The following is a 23,041-nucleotide window of genomic DNA, read 5'->3' as shown; positions in this document are numbered from 1 at the left end:
TTCTGTCTCATGCGAAGACGGCTTGTCTGTTGCTATGTGCGGTTTGGCCACCTCTGCTCAACATGTGTTGCCGGAATGTGGAAAATTATGCTGGCAGTATTAAGTTCATATTAGGAGGAAAAGCTTAATGGTAAACAACTGACTGCCTCTGTGTGCTTCAGTTCTGTCTGCTGTTTAGAATCAGAACTAATGATGCCAGATCGGATCATTTTACTGATTCTCTCGTTCGTTCTCATTTGTCAGAATAAACAAATCTTTATTCATTTCATTAATTTGAGTGGAAATATTCAGCCAAATATAATTTATGAGGAACATAAAGGATTACTTTGCCTCATGTGTCTTTTGTTCATTTGTCACGTGATAAAGGTAACAAACTAATCTTTCGTGAACCAGCTATCACTACTGACTATAAGTAACTTTGTTTGTACTGTATGTCAACTTATTCTAATAACCTTATACCTAAAACTAACAGCCTATTAATAGTTTACTAATACTCTAATGAGAGTTAGTTGACCTGTAGTTGCAGATTTGCTTATCAAAATAAACGTTAACCCACTTTTGATCTAATCTGACAAATTTTAATTTGTTGGGAATTCTGTTCTCATGCACTCCTTTGTGATTTATTTCCATGCGTCCAGACGTGATTTCTCACACCGATCTATTAGTGCGATGTAAAATTGCAGCACTTTATTTTAAGTTGTCCTTGTTATGTTACATGTACTTACTATTATATATATATATATATATATATATATATATATATATATATATATATATATATATATATATATATAAATAAAAAAATAAAAAACACAATAAAGAATGTATAATTACATGTAAGTAACCCTAAACCAAACCCTAATCCTAACCCTAACCCTAACCATAGTAAGTGCATGTATTTAATTAATATTACTCAGTAATTTAATATATAATTACACTGTAATAAGGACACCTTAAAATAAAGTGTAACCTTGAAAGAATGCAGAATTGTTATTATAATTTCATGTGTTGTGCAGCTCTGTTATTGTGCATTGACGTCTGAATGAAACATATCTGCCACTTTTGTTCTGAACAAAGAAAAACACAAATGTTTTTAAATGAATCACATTACTGATGTTTAGGGGCCCTATTTTAACAGTCTAAGCACAAGGTCTAAAGTGCATGGTGCAGGTGCAATTAGGGCTTGTCCAAATCCACTTTTGTTAGTTTAATGATGGGAAAAATGGTCGGCGCACTCGGTGCATGGTCTAAAAGGGTTGTCCCTATTCTCTTGTCTAAAGTAAAAAAAAACAAAAAAAAAACATCTTGATATGTTAATTCTTAATTCAATGATTGCCATTTCAAGCTTTACCAATTAAAAGCAGGTAGATGTCGTGAGAGCAAGCACCATACACCTCACACACACTATATAGTAGCTAGGTCATTGTCTTTATGTTTACTAGTGAAACAACCACAGAAGAATAAGGTCAAACATTTCCAACAAAATGTTGCCCAACTGCGCTATATTATAAATTATTATTAAAAGTGCACTGTTGTTAATTGGGTTAAGGTTAGAAGACACTTTTGAATCCTGAAAATTTCTACATACTAGTAAATTAGGGGTGTAACAGTACACAAACATGAAGGTTCGTTCTGTACCTCACGTTTGATGTCACAACAGAGCCCAACATGAAATATTTCATTTTGGTGTAGATTGCTGTTAACTTAGAAGTCTGTTTTCATCAAATTAGTTTTATTTTGCATTAAAAACAAACAGCATCCGTTTTGTTGAACGGTTTGATTTTTGTTGTGTTTTTACCATCTGAGATTGATATTAGCTTTTCTAAATAATATGCAACATATATTTTGATTTTTGACGGAAAGAAAATCAAACATTTTGTGGCTGGCTTGAGGTGATTCTCTTTGTGTATGTTAAGAGGGGTGCTACTAGTAGTTGTTGCATATGAAGGGCATCTCAGTTCAGTCACTTATAAAGTTCATTTCAGCTTGGACTTCATTTAGACGGTGAGGCTTTAGACAGACCCTTTATGTTTATTTAGTTTTTTTGATCTCAGAGGATGTGGCGGTAAAATGAGTCATGACTGGAGCCCCTCCATGTCTCGCTGGGTGAGTCTGATGTGTTCGCCAGGCTCAAGTGCTGTCAGATGCTGTATCAGAGCTCTAGTGGAGGCCACAGCATATGCCTGATAGGCCGTTTGAGCCTCTGCTCTGTTGATCACATTCCAAGTCATTAACGTAATGTGGGCTTGAGTTTGGAAAACTTTAAACATATGTAACCTGGCTTGGTTCACCCAGGAGGTGTTTATCCTGTTATTTAGTGTAAGAAAATGCTAATAGTTGCTGGTACTTCTGTTAATGCAAAGTTCTGCCATTAAATTCTAGATGATACAGGCTGATAAATCACATCACTACTCACAAGGTGCAGCTGATTGGTTTGTTTTCACATCAGCAGCCTATGAGCCTATTGCTCAACATTTAAATACTTGGCTAGTGCTTGCTATTACATTTACATTTATGCATTTGGCAGACACTTTTATCCAAAGCGATTAACTTAGTGCATTCAGGCTATATATATATGTGCTGTAATATGTCTATTACAGTTGCAGCATGCTTCAGAAACCCTCCACCTTCCCCAGCTCCACCTGTACAGATCTGCTATGGAGTGGTTTAATGTAGGCTACAGTATGATATATATGGGGGTTAATTATTATGCTATATGTGCAGCCACAGTATCTCCTAGCAGATTTATTCCACCAAGACAAAACACATTCACATTGCCATGTGTATTGTAATGCTAAACTCTCAGAGAGATTTCATGACAGAACTAGCAATACGTCTACTACTACTACTACTACTACTACTAATATATACAATCACTACTAGTATGAATTCTACTTCCTTGGCTAATACTAGGTTACTACTACTAGCAAACTACTGCTACTATATATAAACATATATAATATATATATATACAATTTGTGCTATTATTACTACTAGTAGTAGCATAACCTTTACATGCAGTCTGAAACATTCCACTTCTACTACAGCTATTATTACAAGCAGTCCTTGTGATATACCATGAAAACTCTGCTACTGTTATTATTAGTACTAGTAATGAATACTGTTACTATTAATTTTAGTAATAATAATCAACCATACAATGACAACAAAAACAACTAGCGGTAGTAGTAGTAGTACCAACTTTAGTGGTCATAGTAGTAAACTTTTACTCTTACAATTAGAAGTAAGTGTTGTTAGTAGTAAGCCAAACCACTATTGTGAGTACTAATGTAACTACTTCAACTAGTAGTTGTAATAAAGGACATGATTGCTATTAGTAAAAAAAGTAACACAACGATAATAATGACTGCTAGAAAGAGCAGGAAAGTTTCAAAATGAACAAATATATGCACTTTCGATCCAATATGCCATGCCCTCTTATAATGTTACAGTGTTTTCAGCTGCACTCTTAGATTCAGTTTGATTCAAATTTGTATTCCTAGTTTAGTTTCAAACGTTCTGTCTAGCCCTTCTGAACAGCACTGGCGAGCTCACATAGAAAATCTCTACTAAATAGAATGTCATTACCTAACTGTTTCCATCTGAGTGAAATTAAAAAAAAAAAAAAAAGCCCTTCAAATATCAGTAGGCAGAATTTAAGTCCCTGCCAAACATTTGTGAATGAATCCAGAGACAGTTTCTTTTTGCTTTTAAACGAGTACAAATCTCCTGCAATTATCTCTCTTTCTTCATCTTTTGGTACATTATGAAGTCGGCCAAACCTCATATTGTGACATGTAATGCAAAATATATACAATATTAAATATAAATATCTTGGTGCCACTATGTCCACAATTTCTTGGAAGAAGATCCTGGAATACTAAATGGTTCTGATTCTGGAGAAATTGATACAAAGCAGACTATATATATATATATATATATATATATATATATATATATATATATATATATATATATATATATACTGTATATGTGTGTGAGGGGATCTTAAATATGTGTTGGCTGACTAAACTGACTCTCAACTCTCAAAGCAAATGTGTCTGTCTGACCCTGACTGCTGGAACATACAATCAGGCATTTCTCATGGGATGGGTGTTTTCAGCCAGAGCTGATTCTTGTCTCATTTCCTTGTTATTTTGATGTTTCTGTACACTCCCTCAGCAGTGCACATCCTAGATTTGTTTTCTTTTATGAGTATGCAAAAAAAAAAAAAAAAAAGAATTGCTGTTCATAAGAGGCTTTATTTTTCTCATTTTGCTTGTGAAACTATTGTATTATTTGCTGCCTGATCCAGTAATGGCCACTCGTACAACATTTGCATTTTGATTTAAATTGCTTTGGTGACAAAGCGTCTTCCGAGAACATAAATGCATAAACACAGTCTTTTCTTAGGACCTAACGCCAAAATTAGCTCTGTTGTTATTTCCCAAGCTCTGTTTGAGAAAGTTGAGTAAACAAATTTTCATGGATAGTTTCTTTAAAAGCAAGGAGAAAAGGACCAAGCTCTGCTTTAAAAAGTGTTTCATCTTAAACTCTTTCAGAATGGATTGTTTGTCAGAGTAAATATAGAATCACTTTTCCACAAAAAGCATTTTCTTCATGATTGCAAACGTGAGGATACAGGTACTGAAGCAGGCACCAGCTTGCCTGTGAACACTAACAACTCTAGCTTTTCCGGAAGGATCTTTAACCTTGTCTTTTCATTAGAGTTCTGGTGCATCATGGGTCTTGCTCACATTGAGTGATTTGTTGAAGGTTACATCTGGCGGGTTCCACCTGAGCAGCGGCCCCCCCAAACTCTTTTGCTGCTCATAAATATGGAGGGCTGCCGTTTCAGACTGAATTGCGTCGAGGAAAGAAGTTAAATTTGTATTGTCATGCGCCAATGGACCCTGACAGCTGGTGTGTTAATGATTTAAATGGTTTGTCACATCACGTTAAACTGCCAATGACTTTTTCATTAGAGCAAATTGAAGTGAGACAACAAAACTATAAATGTATAATTGCTGTGAAGATAAATTGTTTTATTAACTTTAGAATTCCTTCTAACATATTATCATCTGCATGAGAGGGTAGTTTTACAGTTTCCTTAAATTGTGCCACAGTAGATGAGACCGAGGACAATTATTACAGTTATAACAGAGTAAATCTATTTAAGCACAGACAAGCTGGAGTCATGACACTTACTCACCACAAGCTCAGTAAAAATGTTTAATTTGGAGAAATAAGTTTTTCTTATGCATGTATACTTAAATATATTTTTATAAGCATTCTACTTATGTTAGAAATATATTTATTTAATTTTTTTACAAAAAAAAAAAAATTCTCTGACTCTATAACTCTGATTATAATAGTATACAAACATTCTATAATGGTTATAAAGTAATATACATACAATATATATTTACTTCTGAAAAATCTGTATGTTTCGTTTACTAAAAGATGGCAAGAAATAGTTATGAAAGAGTTACAATTGCCTTTAGCCTCCCCTGTTTCAAGATTGCATTTATACTTCTATTTTAAGGTTTGGTGTTTTTTTTTTTTTTTCCTTAACACATTTAGACAACAGACATATCACTTTCCCAAGTTTAAAGCTGCAGTCTGTAACTTTTGTTTGGTTAAAAATTATCCAAAATCAATATTTGAGCAAATACATAACCAGTCAGTGTTCAAAACTACCTTACTTAAACCCGATTCACAACAGTTAACTCATAATAATGTTTTCTAATTTATTTTCATTGCATCACATCTCTGTAAACATAAAGATTTAGTCCCGGCTACTAGGCTATCGCATGTGAGGATCCTGATCACCTTTTCTCACATCAGCTAGAATAATTACTTTTATAATTCTGATGGCGGATTGTAATCCAGAAAGGATTATGTGTTTATGAAACACATGTGAATAAAATGAAATTATATTCCAGTTTTAAATATGCTTCTAATTACAGATAACCTGAGATTACACAAGATTTTAAAAACATCCAGTTCGGAGAGAGAGCATAATTAGCTTTTGGGGTAAAAATTATTTCTTAATATGAAATTCGAGTGGTATGACAATTAGAGATTAGACTGTACAGAAATTTAAATCTACATTCTACTACATACTCACAGTCAAGCAGTGCTTGTAATGCGTTTTTCCTCAGTAGGTCAGAACAAATGTGGCAGACTTGTTACTTACTTGCTCAGATGGCAATATACTGTGAAAATTCTTATTTGGGTCATATATTCCAAGACGTAGGCTAGAAACCTTTCTATTGTAAAGTACAGTAAATATTCACACCAGTGTGGTGACTGACTTCCACACATACTTCACAAAACATAAGATTTAACCACACTGGAGATGTGCCAGCTCACAAACCACGCAAGGAAGACAATTCCTCAAAAAGCTGCAATTGTAGGTTTTTAAACAGAGATGGCGACAAAGAGGCAAAATTTACGGACTGCAGCTTTAAATGTTTAAACTGGCAGTAGATATTTTAATTGCAGCACCTGGAGACCCACAATGAGGGAGTTATTTGCTGTTTAATCAGTATGGCAAAGAAAGTCGACTAGCAGGTCTAGAATAAGCAGCTCATTAGAGGTGAAACGCAATATTCTACAGGGTGAAATTAAATCACTCGAAATGATCCCGTGCTGCATTAATTGTCCATGATGATTCTTGATTAAACTCCTTATGTATGTACCATTAGGACAATCATGAGTAGGGATTAACCTTTCTTGCTCAATTTACTATCAGCAACAAAAAGAAGATAAAACCACTTTGAATAAATAGCTTCATTCATCCTTGTTTATATTAATGCAAAAGGAATCACTGGAGTGTGACATATTGCCATTGAATTGTTCAACCAATTAAAAAGAAAAAAAAAACACTTATTGCAAAACCTTAATATACTACTTTTCTTTATTCTGCCATTGTTATAATTTTTTATGATTTGTGATTTGTGACATTAAATGGTGTGCCAAATCAACTAGTTGACTACTAATTCAGTTGTAGAAAAGAAAGTACTAAATGTCTTATTTATTTCCTAGGAAAACTACTTAGTACACTAAAGCTACAGTCCAATTTATGAATTTGCCCACACTAATTTGTGTACATAATCCATAATTCATAAATAAATTTGTTTTTGGCGTTAATGCATATACATAGAATCCTCTTAGCAACTGTTTCTTTGGGCCGCTATATGTACAGTAAGCTTTCCGCCAAACCGTATATATATATATATATATATATATATATATATATATATATATATATATATATATATATATATATATATATATATATATATATACACAGGGCTGCACATAATATTTTCAGCCTGGTTCTCATAAGAGAACCTGGATATTTGGTTTGGTCCTCACACTGCATATAGTGTGACCCATTAAATATAACTATAAAAAATGAATTAATAATAGTTATAATATTATTGCACTTTATTTATTTTATTTTTTTTATAAAATAATAGTAAATAAACTACATAATAGTGTGTGATAATATTATTAAAAATAAAAGGCAGTCCTAGTATTAAATACAAATACTTTTATTTTATAGTTAATTTAAAAATAAAATGCTAATATTTATTACTACTTTCTTTTTTTCCCCCTTTTTTAGAATAATCACTTTATGTATTTCCCAATTTTAAGTCGCTTTATTGGATAAAGGCATCTAAAAATAAATACATAAAAGTGTTTTCATCATGTTCAAACTTAAAATCAGCAGGCTTTTATTTTGGCAGGTTGCCGGCCTGTAAGTATACGCGCTTCCGGATTTAGCGCTGCTGCTGGTTAAAGAGTGTGTGTGTGTGTGAGTAATTGACGTCATCAATTGATTTTGGTAAACTAACACAATGCAACAAAATTAAGGTGTTAGCTATGACATCAAAAAGTTATGGCACAAAAAAATTAATATAAAAATAAATAAAAAAATAAGTAATATAAAGCACAAACCAACACATTCTCATCTGTAAAAGATTATCCCATTTCGTTGGTAATTTAAATTTTTGTGATTTTTACAACCCAAAGCTACGCAATGTTGTGGCATCTTGGAAAACTCATTGATTTGTTCCGTGAGTGACGATACGTTGACAATTCCAAGATGGCAGACGCGTCTACGTGTCTGTAGCTGTCAAATACGGCATCTACATATACATATCAATGTTTTTTGGCACCTAAACACCCCCACTTTTTCCATTTAACCTTGACTGTTTAATATTTGTTAACCTCCGATTCCTTTTTAAGGCATATTTCACTCAGTTTTCACAGTTCTGAGGTGAACCACAGAGTACAAGATGTCTAACCAAGCTGACATTCAGTTAAAAGCGTGTTTGTCAATGTGAAATTCAGAGCTGTTTTTAGACAGTCCTGCTAAAAAGGCTTTTCAGTCCATTTTGTAGAAATCCCAGATACCACTGCTTATAGAAGAAGAAAAAAAATCCATCTATTTTGTTGACATTCTCGTTTTGGGAAGGAAAAGACTGAAAAATACAAAGAACGGAAAAAAAAGAAACTCTGTTTATGTGGGAGACAAACTTGCTCAAAGATTGTTTATCAGGTTGTACGAAATAAAACTATTTAACAGCATCAGCTTGTGATGCCAGCAGAATGCACTGTCACAAAGTGTAAAAACAGACACAAACACTGCAGTGCATTTACAAGTTGTGATACAAGTTAAAAAGACGACAGAACAGGCATGGTAAGAGGTAAAACTATGTTTTTGCATTTTAATTTGCAACACAACCCAGATATTTGTCAAGAAATCGTGTTTATTCAGACTTAGCAGCTGGAAAAAACCTTGCGATTTTTCAGCTCAGTTTGATTCCAACATTAAAATAAGCTTATGTATTGATTTAGCAGAACCATTGGACTTTCGGTCTAGACAGATTAAAAACATGTACTCATTCTTCATGTACCAGTAAAATTGCATCTAAACCATCCTAGGAGGGCTTCCTAATAAAAGAGGGCAATCATACGCGATCGATGGTGGATTCTGCTCTTCGTAGTAATTGTGACCCTGTTCAATAAAGTCAGCCAGACAAAAGACCACTGACCTGGCATATTACCCCAGAGAACAGGAAGACTCATTTTAGCCTGCAGCTCTTCTCCATGAATAAGAAAAGACTCAATTCAAAGAAAATACACCACCTTGCAATTCCATTCAAATAGCATATTATCAGTTTCTGAATCCTCTCGATGTGAAAGCAACAAAGATTACTTTTCTTTGCTTCAAGGAAAAACATGGAACGGAGAAATATCTTTAACAACAAGGAGAATCAGACTTGCTGACTTTGCTTCTATAGGACTCTGAGGCAACATTTAAAATGATTTTAAAATGAAACTAAGCGTAGGTGTGGGACACATTTTTCCCGTTTCAGGAAGAACATCTTTGAGGCCACTTAGTACAATTCATCAAAGCAGTAAAATCCATATTTTATGAGGCCGCGGTACTCAGGACGACAATCCGCACCTTTATGACCAAAGGCCGTTAAAAATTCTCACAATCATAGTGTAACAGAGAAACACAGCCAATCTCTGGCTCTCGGGACAAAGGATTGACCATAACCTTGAAGTTGTGCTTTTCATTAAAAAATTGGCTGGGAGAAAGAGCTTGAGTGTTTAACTTGCGGTGGAAACATGAGAAGCAACCTTATCAAATCAAAACAGTACAAGACAAGTCTCACCAGCCATTTAAAGGGTTTACAAACAAATATTTTACAATGTTTGGTAGAGCTATACCCTAATATGTGTAAAAATACATACAGTAGTGCATAGTATGCATTGTCTCAACAGCTGAAGCTGGTAGGGTTGGGTTGATATATATATAAAATAAAGACTTATAACCAAACCTACCAGCTTCAGCTGTTAAGACAACACATACTATGCACATATTATGCACATACTATGCACACATATATATATATATATATATATATATATATATATATATATATATTTATATATATATATATATATTTATATATATATATATATATATATATATATTATTATTACTATTATTTATGGTGGCTTTGTGGTTTTCTGTCAGTACTCTGCCTTAAGTTTTTATATGTTGATAATATGTGATATTTTTGTACTTTGATCAGTCTTGTGGCTGTTTTTAAATGTACACTACAAATAACTTGAACTTGTACTAATCTGACATTTTTCCAAAAGGGCAATTAAATAAGATATATTCTTGCATTTGTAAAAAAAAAAAAAAATAATAATAATAATAAAAAAATAAATAAATAAAAAACCTAGATGGAGAGCAATGGAACATAATGTGGGGAGCTTTTTTTAATTGGACTCTTTGTAACTTTACAAAAAGATGTCCATCTGGTGGTTGTACAGTTTAAGAAAGGATTAAGTTTTAAAGATGCAACTACTGATAGGATTTTACCATCCAAACTGTCTAAATCACAGCAGCTTTCAAATTGTCAGTTGCTCATCCTTGTTTCATTAGTGTCTGTAGATATTTACACATAATTTCTTTTCCATTTTAACATAAACCGAAACATACAATATAAACATACTGACAATGTCTACAGTGTAAAAATGTTCTATTGTGCAGTTTTACAGTTTTCTATGAATTCTTTATATTATTAAAGGGCTCATATGATGTTGCTATATATATATATATATATATATATATATATATATATATATATATATATATATATATATTTATTTTTTTATTTTATTTTTTTGTGTGTATTGGGTGTAATTAAATGTTTATGTGGTTAAAAAAAAACACAATATTTTCCATATACTGTACATTATTGTTTCTCCTCAATGCCCCGCCTCTCTGAAACGTGATTTTTTTAAAAAGCTCATCGGTCTAAAAGCGAGGTTTCCTCTAATTGGCCATCTATTCAGTTCATTGTGATTGGCTGAATGCCTCAAGCGTTTGATGGAAATGTTATGCCTCTTGCGTTACTGTGATGCGTGTTCCAGTCAGAACACCGGCACGACAATAACAATAAAACCCTTTACAAACTAGGCATTTGTTGCATCCAGTGGGGACATAATTATATGGATTATAATGACTTATATTGTGTTTTTACGTGTTGCGTTGCATCACACCGTGTGAACATAAAACCATGTCTGCATTTGCGATCTGAGAAATGACAAACAACAAGTGCTACTCTACACCAGCGGTTCTCAATTCCAGTCCTCGCGCCCCCCAGCTCTGCATATTTTGCATGTCTCTCTTTGTTAACACACCTGATTCAGATAATCAGCTCGTTGGACGCGAGCTCCGTGAATGAACTGTGTTCCCGTTGACACGGCCCTAAACAGTGTTCATTGCTCCCTACTCTCTGAGCAGGGGAAATCTGTTGAAGTTTACCTCACTTCGGAACATTCATTCACGGATTTGTGCTGCGCAACGTCTTTGCACACGGACACGGAGTGTGACATCATATAACTGTGTAAATAAATACAATTTAAATTTGTCTCGCACACTTTAATGCACTTTGAATGGAACATATACATTCGCTTCAAACTGGAATCATGGACTTATATCCTGAGATGTCCACTTCGCAAGGCACTTACATTCGAATAGAACAAATGTCTGAAGCCATAAGATAAAGGTACAAAATGTGCAGAGCAGGGGGGTGCGAGGACTGGAATTGAGAAAAAAACTGCTCTAAACTGATCAAAACTAACATTTGAATCATCAGTGGCAAATCCTTTACATATGTAAACATACTTACAGACTTTGAGTCAGAACTGCTGATATTTTAGTCTACTCTCCCAGGAACCGGAAACAGTCCTCCATAAAATGTACTACACACATCTGAATATTTGGGTTAAACTGCTCTGGAACAGTGTTGTAAATACAACTTAACCACTGATTTCTAGTTGTGTCTTCTTTTGGAAGGCCAAAAAAAATATTATTTTTTCACAACGAAACAGCGTCTCTTTGACATGGCACTGGCGGCAACAGCGAGAATCAAAGGTTACACCTTCTTTCTTTGTGTGAACATTTGAGTGGCGTTATGAAAATCTTCCCACATTGTGACGTAGAACGTGTTTAAACAAGGTGTTTAAGGAGGGCATGGAAGAGTCTTAACTTTTATAAAGAATATCTCTTTGGGTTTAAGACTTTAGTCTTTGCAACAGTAAAATCGTCTTTATGCACCAAGAGATTGTAACACTACAAAAATAAAGGAAAACTTTAAATCACATCATATGACCCCTTTAATATATTTCTTAAATTTATAATGTTACATTATACTATATTAAGAGTTATTATATTTACTATTATACAGCTGATGGGGATATTTTTGTAATCTTTTTTTTTATAATTATTAACTAAATGATGGTTTCATTCTTGCATACAGCTTATATGGCTCCCGAAAATGATAAGAATATAGATTTAATTATGTTTATTATTATTTTATGGTGGAACCAAAATCACATTTTCAATGTAATGTATTGCACATATTCAATGTTAGTGATTAAATTCAATAAAATAACCTAAAATCCATACATTTTAACCTATAAATCCTATACTGTATCATTTGATACAAATTTCTAAGGCCTCTAAAACCTGTTGTATACCTACTACATTCCTTCTGTCATCTGATTGATAGTTTTATTACATCATTATAAACCTTCGTACATCTCTACTGTAAAATACTTACATTTCAGCTTTAGCTTTTCTGGTCAGTAATGTCTGTAATGTATTTTATGTTTCGGTATGTGCAGCATGTGAAATAATTTGCTCAGACCTCAAAAAAAAAAAAAATTATATATATAATATATATATATATATATATATATATATATATATATATATATATATATATATATATATATAAGACCATACTAAAGCAAGTAGAATCATTAATCCAAAAAAAAAAAAAAACATCATACTAGCCAACAGTTTTGGACATCGGTTTGGATAACAGTTTTTGGTACAATGTGAATAATGGATCACACACATTTTGAAAAAATAAGAAAGTTAATATTTGCCTTTAGTGGACAAGTTTATCTGTCAATTCTGATGGCTCCTTTATTTTCAAAAAAAAAAAAAAAAAAGCTTGGTTTCTATATTTACAGCTTGTGCAAAAACATTTAAAGGTTTCAAGGACTTTACATTGTAAGTTCATTTCAAGGCACATACATGGGACAACAACAACAGTTTAGTAGTGGAAACAAACGAAAGAAATTAAATGTACATAGCAAACAAAAATTACTTTGGTTCCCAATGGAGTCTACTTGCAAAACCCAGCTTACAGAACAAACAAATCACCATATGAGAAAAGCAGAATCACTCCCCATATTAAACGTGAAGAAAAAAGACCCAAATGCTAAAACACATGAAACATTGTGGTTGTTGTTAAACCTGTCACGGTTTTCAGGTTGTCATTAGAATCAACTGCCACACAGTAACCGATTCATTCAAACATCAGTTAGATTTTGTTTTGCCCTAATGTAAAACCACTATGTCAACTGATGTGCTGATGTGTCTGTATTAAATAAGTTTTAATAGTGAATATATATACCGGTATACCAAATTGCACATGTGAGAAAACCTTTCAAATCATAATGAACAATATTCTTTAAAAAAAAAAAAAAAAAGACTGAAAGGGACACACAAAGATCAAAGATTAATTCAGCCACATTTGTGGTAGTGCTTTGTTCAGACTGACCTCACAGTCATTTAGAAAATTTATTCCAAACCAAATCAATGTGCTTTTTCAAGAGACGGATTGACTGTTGGGTAGGATTATGGACGCAAGACATTGCTCACAGTCCCTTTTGTGTAATACATCCATCTGACTACAGGGCCACTACTGTGATTTTCAGCTCATCCATATAAAATAAAGAACAATGTACGCCACACGAATGAAGCAATGAGTCACTCTGAATCATAACACGCCATTCTTGTCTGGAGGATAGACCTTGGCTTGTTAGCAGTGTCATCTATTTATGTCTGTCAAGATTCTGTTTGCAATTGCCCTTCAAAATATATGCTTTCCATGCAATCCTGCCTTCAAAACATGTAATCCACAGAATCTCTGTAAATGATGTCAAATCCTTCACATGAATGAACCACATTAAGACATACTGCTGGGTTACGGTAAGGCAATAGATAAAACTGTTAAGTATGAAACATTTATGGTTATGGTAGCGACCCAGCAAAAGCTAGCTCTGAGGACTTCGACAGAGGGAGTGATGTACTGGATAGTGGCACAAATAAGTTTCTCTGCCATTACTTTCCTCTCTGTGAAAATATGTCGGCGAGAGGCTCTGGACAGATTTATCTCACTAACGGGTTAACTATGCAGCGATACAATTGGGTCTGTGCCACTGCAACCGCCTCCTCTCGGGGAACCTGAGACTGACAACCGCACCGGACTTGTGTGGAGGAAGTCTGTTAAAAAGAGTTACGGGTGGCCACAGGATTTGAAATGAATTCTTAATGGTGTACACATCAGTTAAAAGCCTTCAGATGAGAAATGGAGCCTGAGGATGTTCCAGATTTCAAGGAAAAGTAGGGACGGGGTGGTCGGAGAAGCCTGTAGGGATGCTAAGGAGAAATATTTTCATGACCACAGAAGTGCAGTAGCCCTTCTTTCCTTTAAGAGAGCATTTTGTTTGTGCCACAGAGACAAACCTTGTGGGTTGTTGGTAGTTAACCTGTGCAAGCACCAACTGTGTCAGTCACAGAAATCAAAGATCCATTTGATGTAAACAAGTATCCAGCCATCTAGTCTAAACCTTAATGCCAAGTTGGAAAGCACTGAAGGGTTAACTCCGACAATTAGGACCACCACCCCAACTACAAACCCCCGTCCCAGTCTTAAATCCTCCTGCCAAGCGAAAATAACCTCTGCATTTTTTCCCTTTCTTGGACCAGGGATTATGCAGTGGGGGTTTGAACTCAGCCCACAAAATAAAATCTTGTCAAAGCAAGTAAAGTCTATGAGTAAGAGCGCATGATAAATACTTCTCCACAGCAAGCCTGAATTCCAAACTCGGCTCTCTGTCCTGGAAAACTTGTGTGCCATTGAAAAAAATAATAATAATAGTCCTAATTGCACTCATGCAGGGATCTGAAACTCTTTCAAAGACAGAATTTGGCATGTGCCAGTTCTTCTCTGTGAAAAGAGGTCTTTTGTTTAAATGTCTATTCATCATCCCACCTGATGTGATGCATGATTAAAAAAGGGTTTTGGTTATTAAAGGAAAAGCTAGACAATGATGTGGATGTCGCTGTAGAATGTTCCTGATCACTTGTGTAAGAGCACAGAAATAGAGAGTTGGAGCTCTGTGTAATACCCTGACCTAATTTGTAAATCACAGAACATGTTCAGAAAGGGCAATTTAAGTATATAAAAGGCAAATGCAGATTCAAAGTCAACATTTTTCATCGTTTTCTTATGTTTTATAAATTATAATTAAAGAAACATGAAGGAGATTACAGAGCTCCCTCTGGATATTAGAAGTTTACCACAGGGGTTTAGCTATTATATTAGCTCATTTAATGTTTGGACTGCTAATTACTTGAAAATAAGGATCCTGCACAAAAGCTTTTTTTAGAAAAAAAAAACTCAGAATTTTAACATGCTAGAGTGTCTGTGGTGTATTTGAGCTGTTATCCTATGTATGTACTGAGACAAGCTGCCCCCTGGTGGGCAAAATGATACACAAATATGCCTGAAAAATGCTTGCACAGGAACCCTTCTAACCATCTCCATTCACTGACGTAGGCTTCTACTTGTGAGAACTGCAGGGTGTTGAAGAGTGGTCCCTTTTCCCTTCAAATGTGATATCCACAAAAGCTAATTTCCTGAATGACTGCTCATGCTCTCTTGCTGCATTAAGAAAGTGCACTTCAATTCCAAAAAAGAAAAAACTCAGCTCCTTTTTCTTTCTACTGCAGCTTAATCAGCGGTGTTTTGGTTTCCTGGCCACTGTGTTATCTTAACTACTGTTGTGTGAAGGGGTAGCTGTATTTCAGAACAAAGGGCATATTTTGGTTGTGTGGTTAGCAATATTTTCAAGATCTTAAAGTGGTAGAAAGGCAAAACCTGTGGACTACACTTGCAGCAGGTAGCCAACGTGCTTCAATTATACAAAACATCCACAGCGTTCTTGAGCGAAACCACCTTGAGCCTCACATATTACAAAACCATTTCATATTTACTAAGAATAGAAAATATAGCAGAATTCCACATACTTTTCCACAGTATAAATTACCATGTTGACTGCACCTGGAAATATATATATATATATATGTATATATGTATACATGTATTGTACAGTATATTGAACTACATTTTCTTTGAAGAAATGGTTGTAGCATCCAACGAAAAGCATCATGTGGGGCAGAAGTCCACACTGGGAACATTACTGCTCTTGCAGTACGCTATGCTATTGTTACTGAGGTGACAGTCTCTGAGCCCAATCCCTCCATTAGGTGTGTAGATGGGCTGAATTCTGAAGTCCCCTTTTAAAAGCTGCTCATTGTTCAGTGACACTATCTGAAAGTTCGTTTCAGTCATTTCCAGGATGGAGTTATCCTTTTTGGTGCCGGCCTCGCAATAGTCATCTTTTCTCCTGCCGCGATTGTATTTCCATTTGGACGATGAAGACCTGCTTTTCTTGTGCATGTGCCAGCAAAACAAACTTAGAAGTGTCACTAAGACCACCAACACTGCTCCACCTATCACGCCAGCCAATAGGAGTGTGGAGGTGTTGTCTTGCTGGGCAGCCTGCTCAGATTCAGAGTATGTGGATGTGGATTTGGTCTTAGCCTCAGAACAGATAGTATCCTCACCCGGTCTGTACGTGTTGAGAGTATCCAGAACGTACACACAGATGCGGTAGATAGACCTGGGTTCTAAATTTGACAAGCTAAGTCTTCGTTGGTATCCCGGGACTGTTCTTTCTCGAGTAATGTCACTCATCAAACTCTGCCCCATCTTGACCCAAGTCACCTTGTAAGCCGTCACAGTGAAGTAAGATTCCCAGCTCACATCAATGCAGGTAGAGTTCACTACATGAAAGGAGATTTTTAAGGGGTCTTCGTACGGAGGCAGGGGACCAGGAGGGAAATGTGGAAATGGAGGTGTGGGGTTGGCCGAGGCGGGGTAAAAAGCAGTGGATGAAATGGTGGTGAAGCGGGTGGTTTTTGAGATGGTCGTGGTGATGGTGGTGGTTCTGCGGGGTGGCAGTGTAGATGGATATGAATGCGTTGGCCAGGGATGAAGCACGGTGCCCGCTGGGCAGTCGATGGCATCTAAGGTGAGTTCTCGAATTACCATGCCACGCACCCTTTCTGGACTCTGGCACGTGAACCCACGGACGTTTATCGCAGAAGGTAGAGACCTGAGCCATGCAATGACCCACTTAATGTTGCAATCACACCTCCAAAGGTTGTTTCTCGCATTCAGGTGCCTCAGGTTTCTCAATCCGTCAAAGACACCCGGTGGAAGAAACTGAAGCTGGTTGCTAGAGATATCTAACTTCTCCAGTTTACCAAGCCCGACGAAGGCTGTCACTTCAATGGTGTCCATCTGGTTTTCCTGCAGATTAAGCTTGGTCAGGGATGCACCAGGGAGCAATGGTGGTGGAGTGGTGAGGGAATTTCGAGCTAGGGACAGTTCTTTCAGATTGACCAGGTCCTGGAAGGTTCCAGGAGCAATGCCCTCATCCTCAAGCAAGTTCCCATCCAGCAAAAGTCGTTGCAGGGTGGTGACATTCTGAAAGGCATCCTCGTCAATGTCAGCAATGCGATTCTCATCCAAACGCAGCTCCTTGAGATCGGCTGGTAATCCGATAGGAATGCTGCTCAGATGGTTTTTGGTGAGGAAAAGAAGCTTGAGGCCAATAGCCTCCCTGAAAGCACCCTCCTCTACCCCTACGGTTGAGATGGAGTTGTCATCCAGATGGAGTTCCTCCAGCATGGGTAGCTGGGCAAGCGCTGCCCTGGAGATAGTCTGGATGTTGTTTTCCTGGAGGTGCAGCACTCGAACATTCCTGGGAAGGTTGAGGGGAAATTCATCCAGCTGATTTCCATATAGGTGAACAGTTTCTACAGAAGCAACATTGTGTAGCTCCAATGGAAAGCCGGCATTGTTGATCTGATTGTTGTGGAGGAAGAGGGTCTTGTATCCCTCTTGCACCCCCAGAGGCACAGATGTCAGGCTCCTCTCATTACAGTAAACAAATGTTCTATCGCAGCGGCACTCCTTGGGACAGGAGGAGACGGGGCTGAACTGCACATGCAAACTCAACAACACTGTCAACCAAAAGCGAAGAAATGAAGTCCAATCATTATTCCAAAATCCGGCTTGAAACTCCATAGTGAAAAAGAAAGTGAGGGAAAAGAAATGGCAAGACAATATCAGTGGTTGAAGGGAGTAAAAAGGAAATGTCACAAATCCAGCAAAAGTAAGTCCTCTAAAATATTATTCTAATGTACAATTCACAGATAAACCAGGAATTTGAGGAGTAATCCCCTTGATAATTTCTAGTCCTTGACTGGAGAGGTGGTTTCATTAGAGTGCATGGGTTCTCTCACTCAAGCCATCCATGCTGAGGAATCAGATCATAGCAGAACTGCTCTCATTCACTGCAGGGCCCAAGCAGGGTGTGACTGAGAGAGTACTGAAGCACGGAGCCACACCATCCACCTCCCAGTCTGCTGTCAAGTGCTGATGGGCCTCAGCCCGAGCACTTTCCGGAAGATGTGACATTTGGATCCAGAGACCTGTTTCAAAACAAGGACAAATTAGAATACAATAAGTGTGGATTTACAACAAAAATGCAGTAGGCCAATAAACTTTATACATTTATGTGTTTTTATGTTTTTTTACACACCCAAAAATTTAGGTTTATCTGGTTTATCTGTGAATTTAATCATTAAAAATCATTAAAATAATTAAAAAGCAATGAAAATGTTTCTGACTATGTGGCTTATAGAGTCTTCACTATGCATCATAGAATATTCACGTCCCCTTTGAGTGTAGCTCAGGGGAAAAAAAAAACAATCAAATGAGATGAGGGAGTGGGGGTGTCTTACACAGGTCAGAGTGACGAATGCTCCCTGTCAAATTAAATGGGATTTGGGTATCATTTAGCCCCTCTATCTGAAATAAATGATCAATACAGTATTTTTTCTCTCCTCAACAAAAAGGTTTTGTACTAGTTCGAGATCTCAGAATCATAATCAGAACTCAGAATACTGAATCTACTGTTCAGACTTGTATTGCTTGCATTTTGTTAAAAAGTTAAGATTAAAATAAAAATAAGTTAAACGTGCACCATTTTTCACCTAAATAAACTAATCGAGCAAGGCAGCTGCTGCCCTTTAATCATTGCTGGAGGCAAGGTTTTTTTTTTTTTTTTTTTCTAGGGGACAAAACAAGTTTTTTCTATGACATTTACATTTTGTGAAATTCGATATTTTGTAGTTGACAATTCCAAAAACAGTATTTATGTACAAATGTAATTTATAAAAATAATTGTCAGCCCTTTTTGTATTTTTTAGTTGTTTTTAATTTTTTTTTTGCTTTCATAATCACTGTAAAATAACATACTTCTTGGCATTTTGACCCTCCAGCAAACACCTCTGCATTGGATTTTTGCTTTTGTGGCTTATACCATCTGCCTTGTTAATAGAGTTAAAACAATCAATGCCTGGCATGAGAAAGCTTGTCTTTACTAAGAGGCAAGCTATCACAAATGTGATTTAAATTAAGAAAAATGTAGGCCTAATATATAAAGGCATTTAGATCTGACACAATCCTATTTGAAATGACATTAAAATGCATAATCATGAGTATAAAGATGTTTACAGCAAACTATGCATGTTTAAAATAGACGTTCTAATGTCTTTCTTTTTTTTTTTTTGGTTCCCCAAAGAACCCTATAGTGAACAGTTATTTTTTCTTCTTACTGCATTTATTAATCTAAATAACCTTTTTTTTCTTCTTCTTATTGTTCTTCCAGTAAAGAACCAATTAGAAGTTTTTATAGGTGTTCTTCATGGAACCATCAATGCCAATGAAGAACCTTTAGTTTTAAGAGTGTATCCTACAGTGTAAAATAGGTTCATAACTGTAAAAGTGTTAGAGTATAAAACTGTTAATTTGTTACATGTGCGTTATATACAATACATTTATTTTAACACACAATAAATGTAGTTTTACTGTAAAATATAAATTTGGAAGTAAAAAATACAGATTCAAGACAATTCATGTACTTTTGCAGTAAAATATTGCTAAAATATTGTGTTAAAGTTACAAAATAGTTAGGTTACTGGTTACAAAAGACAAACAAACAAAAAAGTAGGCTATAATAGACATTAAAATATTTTATTATACTTAATTTAAATATTTATTGTTGAAATAATGCATATGTCCTTACTATTCTAATAACTTGGGTGCAATAGGTTATTTAATATTGATAATATCATGCTGTTTATTTAGTGTATTTGAATTATTTATGTCATAGCATGTTGTTGTTTTTTTGTGTGTGTGTGGGTCACACTGTACTCTGTCTATGCTCTATGTTTATTGGCTATTCTTCATGCAACTTCCAGTTTTGCTGAACGTTGATTTCATGGTGGACATCCATTTTACTACCTTTTATTTTTATGGTGCTTATAGACACTTACTATGTATTAGCTGAGAAAATATACGGTTGAGAATTGCTAAATGTGCAGGCATCAAACGCCATCCCTGAAACGTATTTCTGACAACCATGGCTAAATGTAACTATTTATTTATTTATTTATTTATTTATTTATTTACAGTAAGTCTTAACCAGAACGCATGCTCGCAGACAAAACAAAATGAGTAAAGACAAAGCAACACTGAAAGTTTGAATCGTAGGAGACATTTCGAAGCGGATAAGGTGAACTTGAGAGAGCAGCGAAGCTGTTGATGTGAATGAATAATCACTGGTACTGAGAGCCGAGCGTAAGTAAAAGACAAACGATGGTATGACTTTTGATGTTTGACCAGATAAACCGCTTTGGTTATCCACTATTTACCCCAAATATGTGATCTGAGATATTGAAATGCTGACTTAGTCTAACCTACGAACGCAGCAGTTTACGGAAAAGTAAAAGCCCACAGTTACAGCAGAATAGTTTCTGACGAAATGCCTGCGAACTTCGTATAGGGTACAAACGAACACTTTTAACTTAAAATATGGATATCAATTCTGTTACTGTTGTTAGACGGGTAAATGGACCTCATCCAGCAGAATAAATGCAGCTGTCGCCATCGAAATCAGCCTACCTTATCAAACATGATTTTCTCCGTGTATTATTAAACAACATTTAGCACTTGTCCCCCTCTTCTTGTTCTTCATGCGCTCAGTGGAATAGTCGGGACGCACAGATCCAACGCCATTCCCGTTACATACTGTTCTACCGAATCGGTTCCGAGCTCCTCTCCGCCCGCGGCTCCTCCGGACAGCATACTCACTACCGTTTGGAGAGCTCGGTGTCCGCGCTCACTACTTTTTTTTTGCCGAAGCGACTCCCTCTGTTCCTTGTTCCACGGCTGAGCCCTCGTTTAAACCTTTAATTTACATTAAATTCACATTTGCAAAATCCACTTTTTCCAGGAGTCGGTAAACTCGCCGAAAAAGCCCAAAATACATCCACGTCACCGCGTATCATATACCATCATACTTCGTGAAAGCAAAACGCAAGAGTTCGCCGAATTATCTCCGAGAGATGTTTACAGAGGAAAGCGGCGATGGTAATGATCTGTTCACTGCACACCTCCGACTCTCTCTCTCTCTCTCTCTCTCTCTCTCTCTCACTCTCTCTCTCTCTCTCTGTCTCTCTCTCTCGGTCGGTCCTCCCACACTGTCCTGAGTAAAGAGATTACAGGCTGGGGTGGAATGACACTTGCATTTTAACTTCCCCTTCTCTGTTTAAGGATGAGAGTTTGATTTCCGTGCTGATGTTTAGTTTTGTACCATTTATCGTCAGTGTCATTTAAGTGAAATAATGCCAAAACACTAATCGCCAGTCTAGTCTAGTTTTGTGTCACCTAAGGGTATAAGTTACCCATAAATAAATACATAGCCTACTTTATTTTTCTCTGCATTTGTTCAGCCTTGTCTTTCGTCTTTTAAACTTGATTTCCTTTCTTGCTTGGGTGGAGCCAAACCAAATCTGTAATGCAACTACTTTGCTTGGTGAAATTTCTTATGAATTTGTGTGTGATTCATACAGCACCTAACTAATTATTCACCTTAAAGGGATAGTTCACCCCAAAAATCTAAATGATGTCATTAATAACTCACCCTCATGTCGTTCACAACCCATGAGACCCATGAGTTATCTTCATGAACATGGTTTAAGATATTTTAGATTTAGTGCGAGAGCTCTCAGTCCCTCCATTGAAACTGTGTGTAAAATAACCATGGTTTTATTATAGTAAAACTGTAGTAACCCATGGTTTTTTGGCGTATAACCACAGATTTACTACAAATACCATGGTTAAACTATGGTTAATTTAGCAAAACCATGGTTAATTTGTGGTTACCATGGTTTAACTATAGTAACCATGGTTTTTTGGTTTTATTTGTAGTAAAACCATGGTTAATTTTCATAAGTCTTTTGTTCGTTATCTGGCTCGGCTCGGTGTTCATCTTCAGTTCTCTCTACACATCAGTTCAGTCAGTGTACTGTTTGAGTACATGAATTACTCCGGGATATTGGTTTGTTTGAACTCAGTGGGAGTGTCAGCCACATTAAAAAAGTTAACAGCTTATGTCATTTGTGGATTAATGCGTATTGGAGACGCAAACCGTTTAAAACGATTCAGTTTGATTTGGTGAACTGGTTCAAAAAGATCCGGTTACATCGAAAGATTCCTTCGCGAACCGGATATCACAAACTGCTTTGTTTTGAACTCTCTCTCACAACAGACACGGAAGAGAAGACAATGCTGAATAAAGTTGTAGTTTTTGCTATTTTTGGACCAAAATGTATTTTCAATGCTTCAGTAGACCAGTAGACCGTACACACAGCTTCAATGGA

At 35.9% G+C, this 23,041-nt stretch overlaps 1 protein-coding gene across 2 annotated transcripts in view; it reads right to left on the bottom strand.

Moving 5' to 3' along the window:
• Positions 1 to 13,010: 13,010 nt before the first annotated feature.
• LOC132107009 (leucine-rich repeat transmembrane protein FLRT2-like) overlaps positions 13,011 to 23,041 on the bottom strand; it is a 36,787-nt gene continuing 26,756 nt past the window's right edge. The window contains exons 1-2 of one of the 2 annotated variants that reach the window (XM_059513138.1): positions 21,282 to 21,773; positions 13,011 to 18,745 (exon numbers count right to left, since the gene is read on the bottom strand). In XM_059513138.1, the coding sequence (XP_059369121.1) occupies positions 16,350 to 18,338 (1,989 nt within the window). In that variant the 5' untranslated portion in view covers positions 18,339 to 18,745; positions 21,282 to 21,773 and the 3' untranslated portion in view covers positions 13,011 to 16,349. Of the gene's footprint in view, positions 18,746 to 21,281; positions 21,774 to 23,041 lie in introns of those variants that run through there. The other variant, XM_059513139.1, reaches the window with a different exon arrangement.

Source organism: Carassius carassius, chromosome 27 (assembly GCF_963082965.1).
Source record: "Carassius carassius chromosome 27, fCarCar2.1, whole genome shotgun sequence".
Classification (NCBI taxonomy): Eukaryota; Metazoa; Chordata; class Actinopteri; order Cypriniformes; family Cyprinidae; genus Carassius; species Carassius carassius.
The sequence above is the reverse complement of the archived record's forward strand: the minus strand, read 5'-3'. Positions and strand labels throughout refer to the sequence as shown.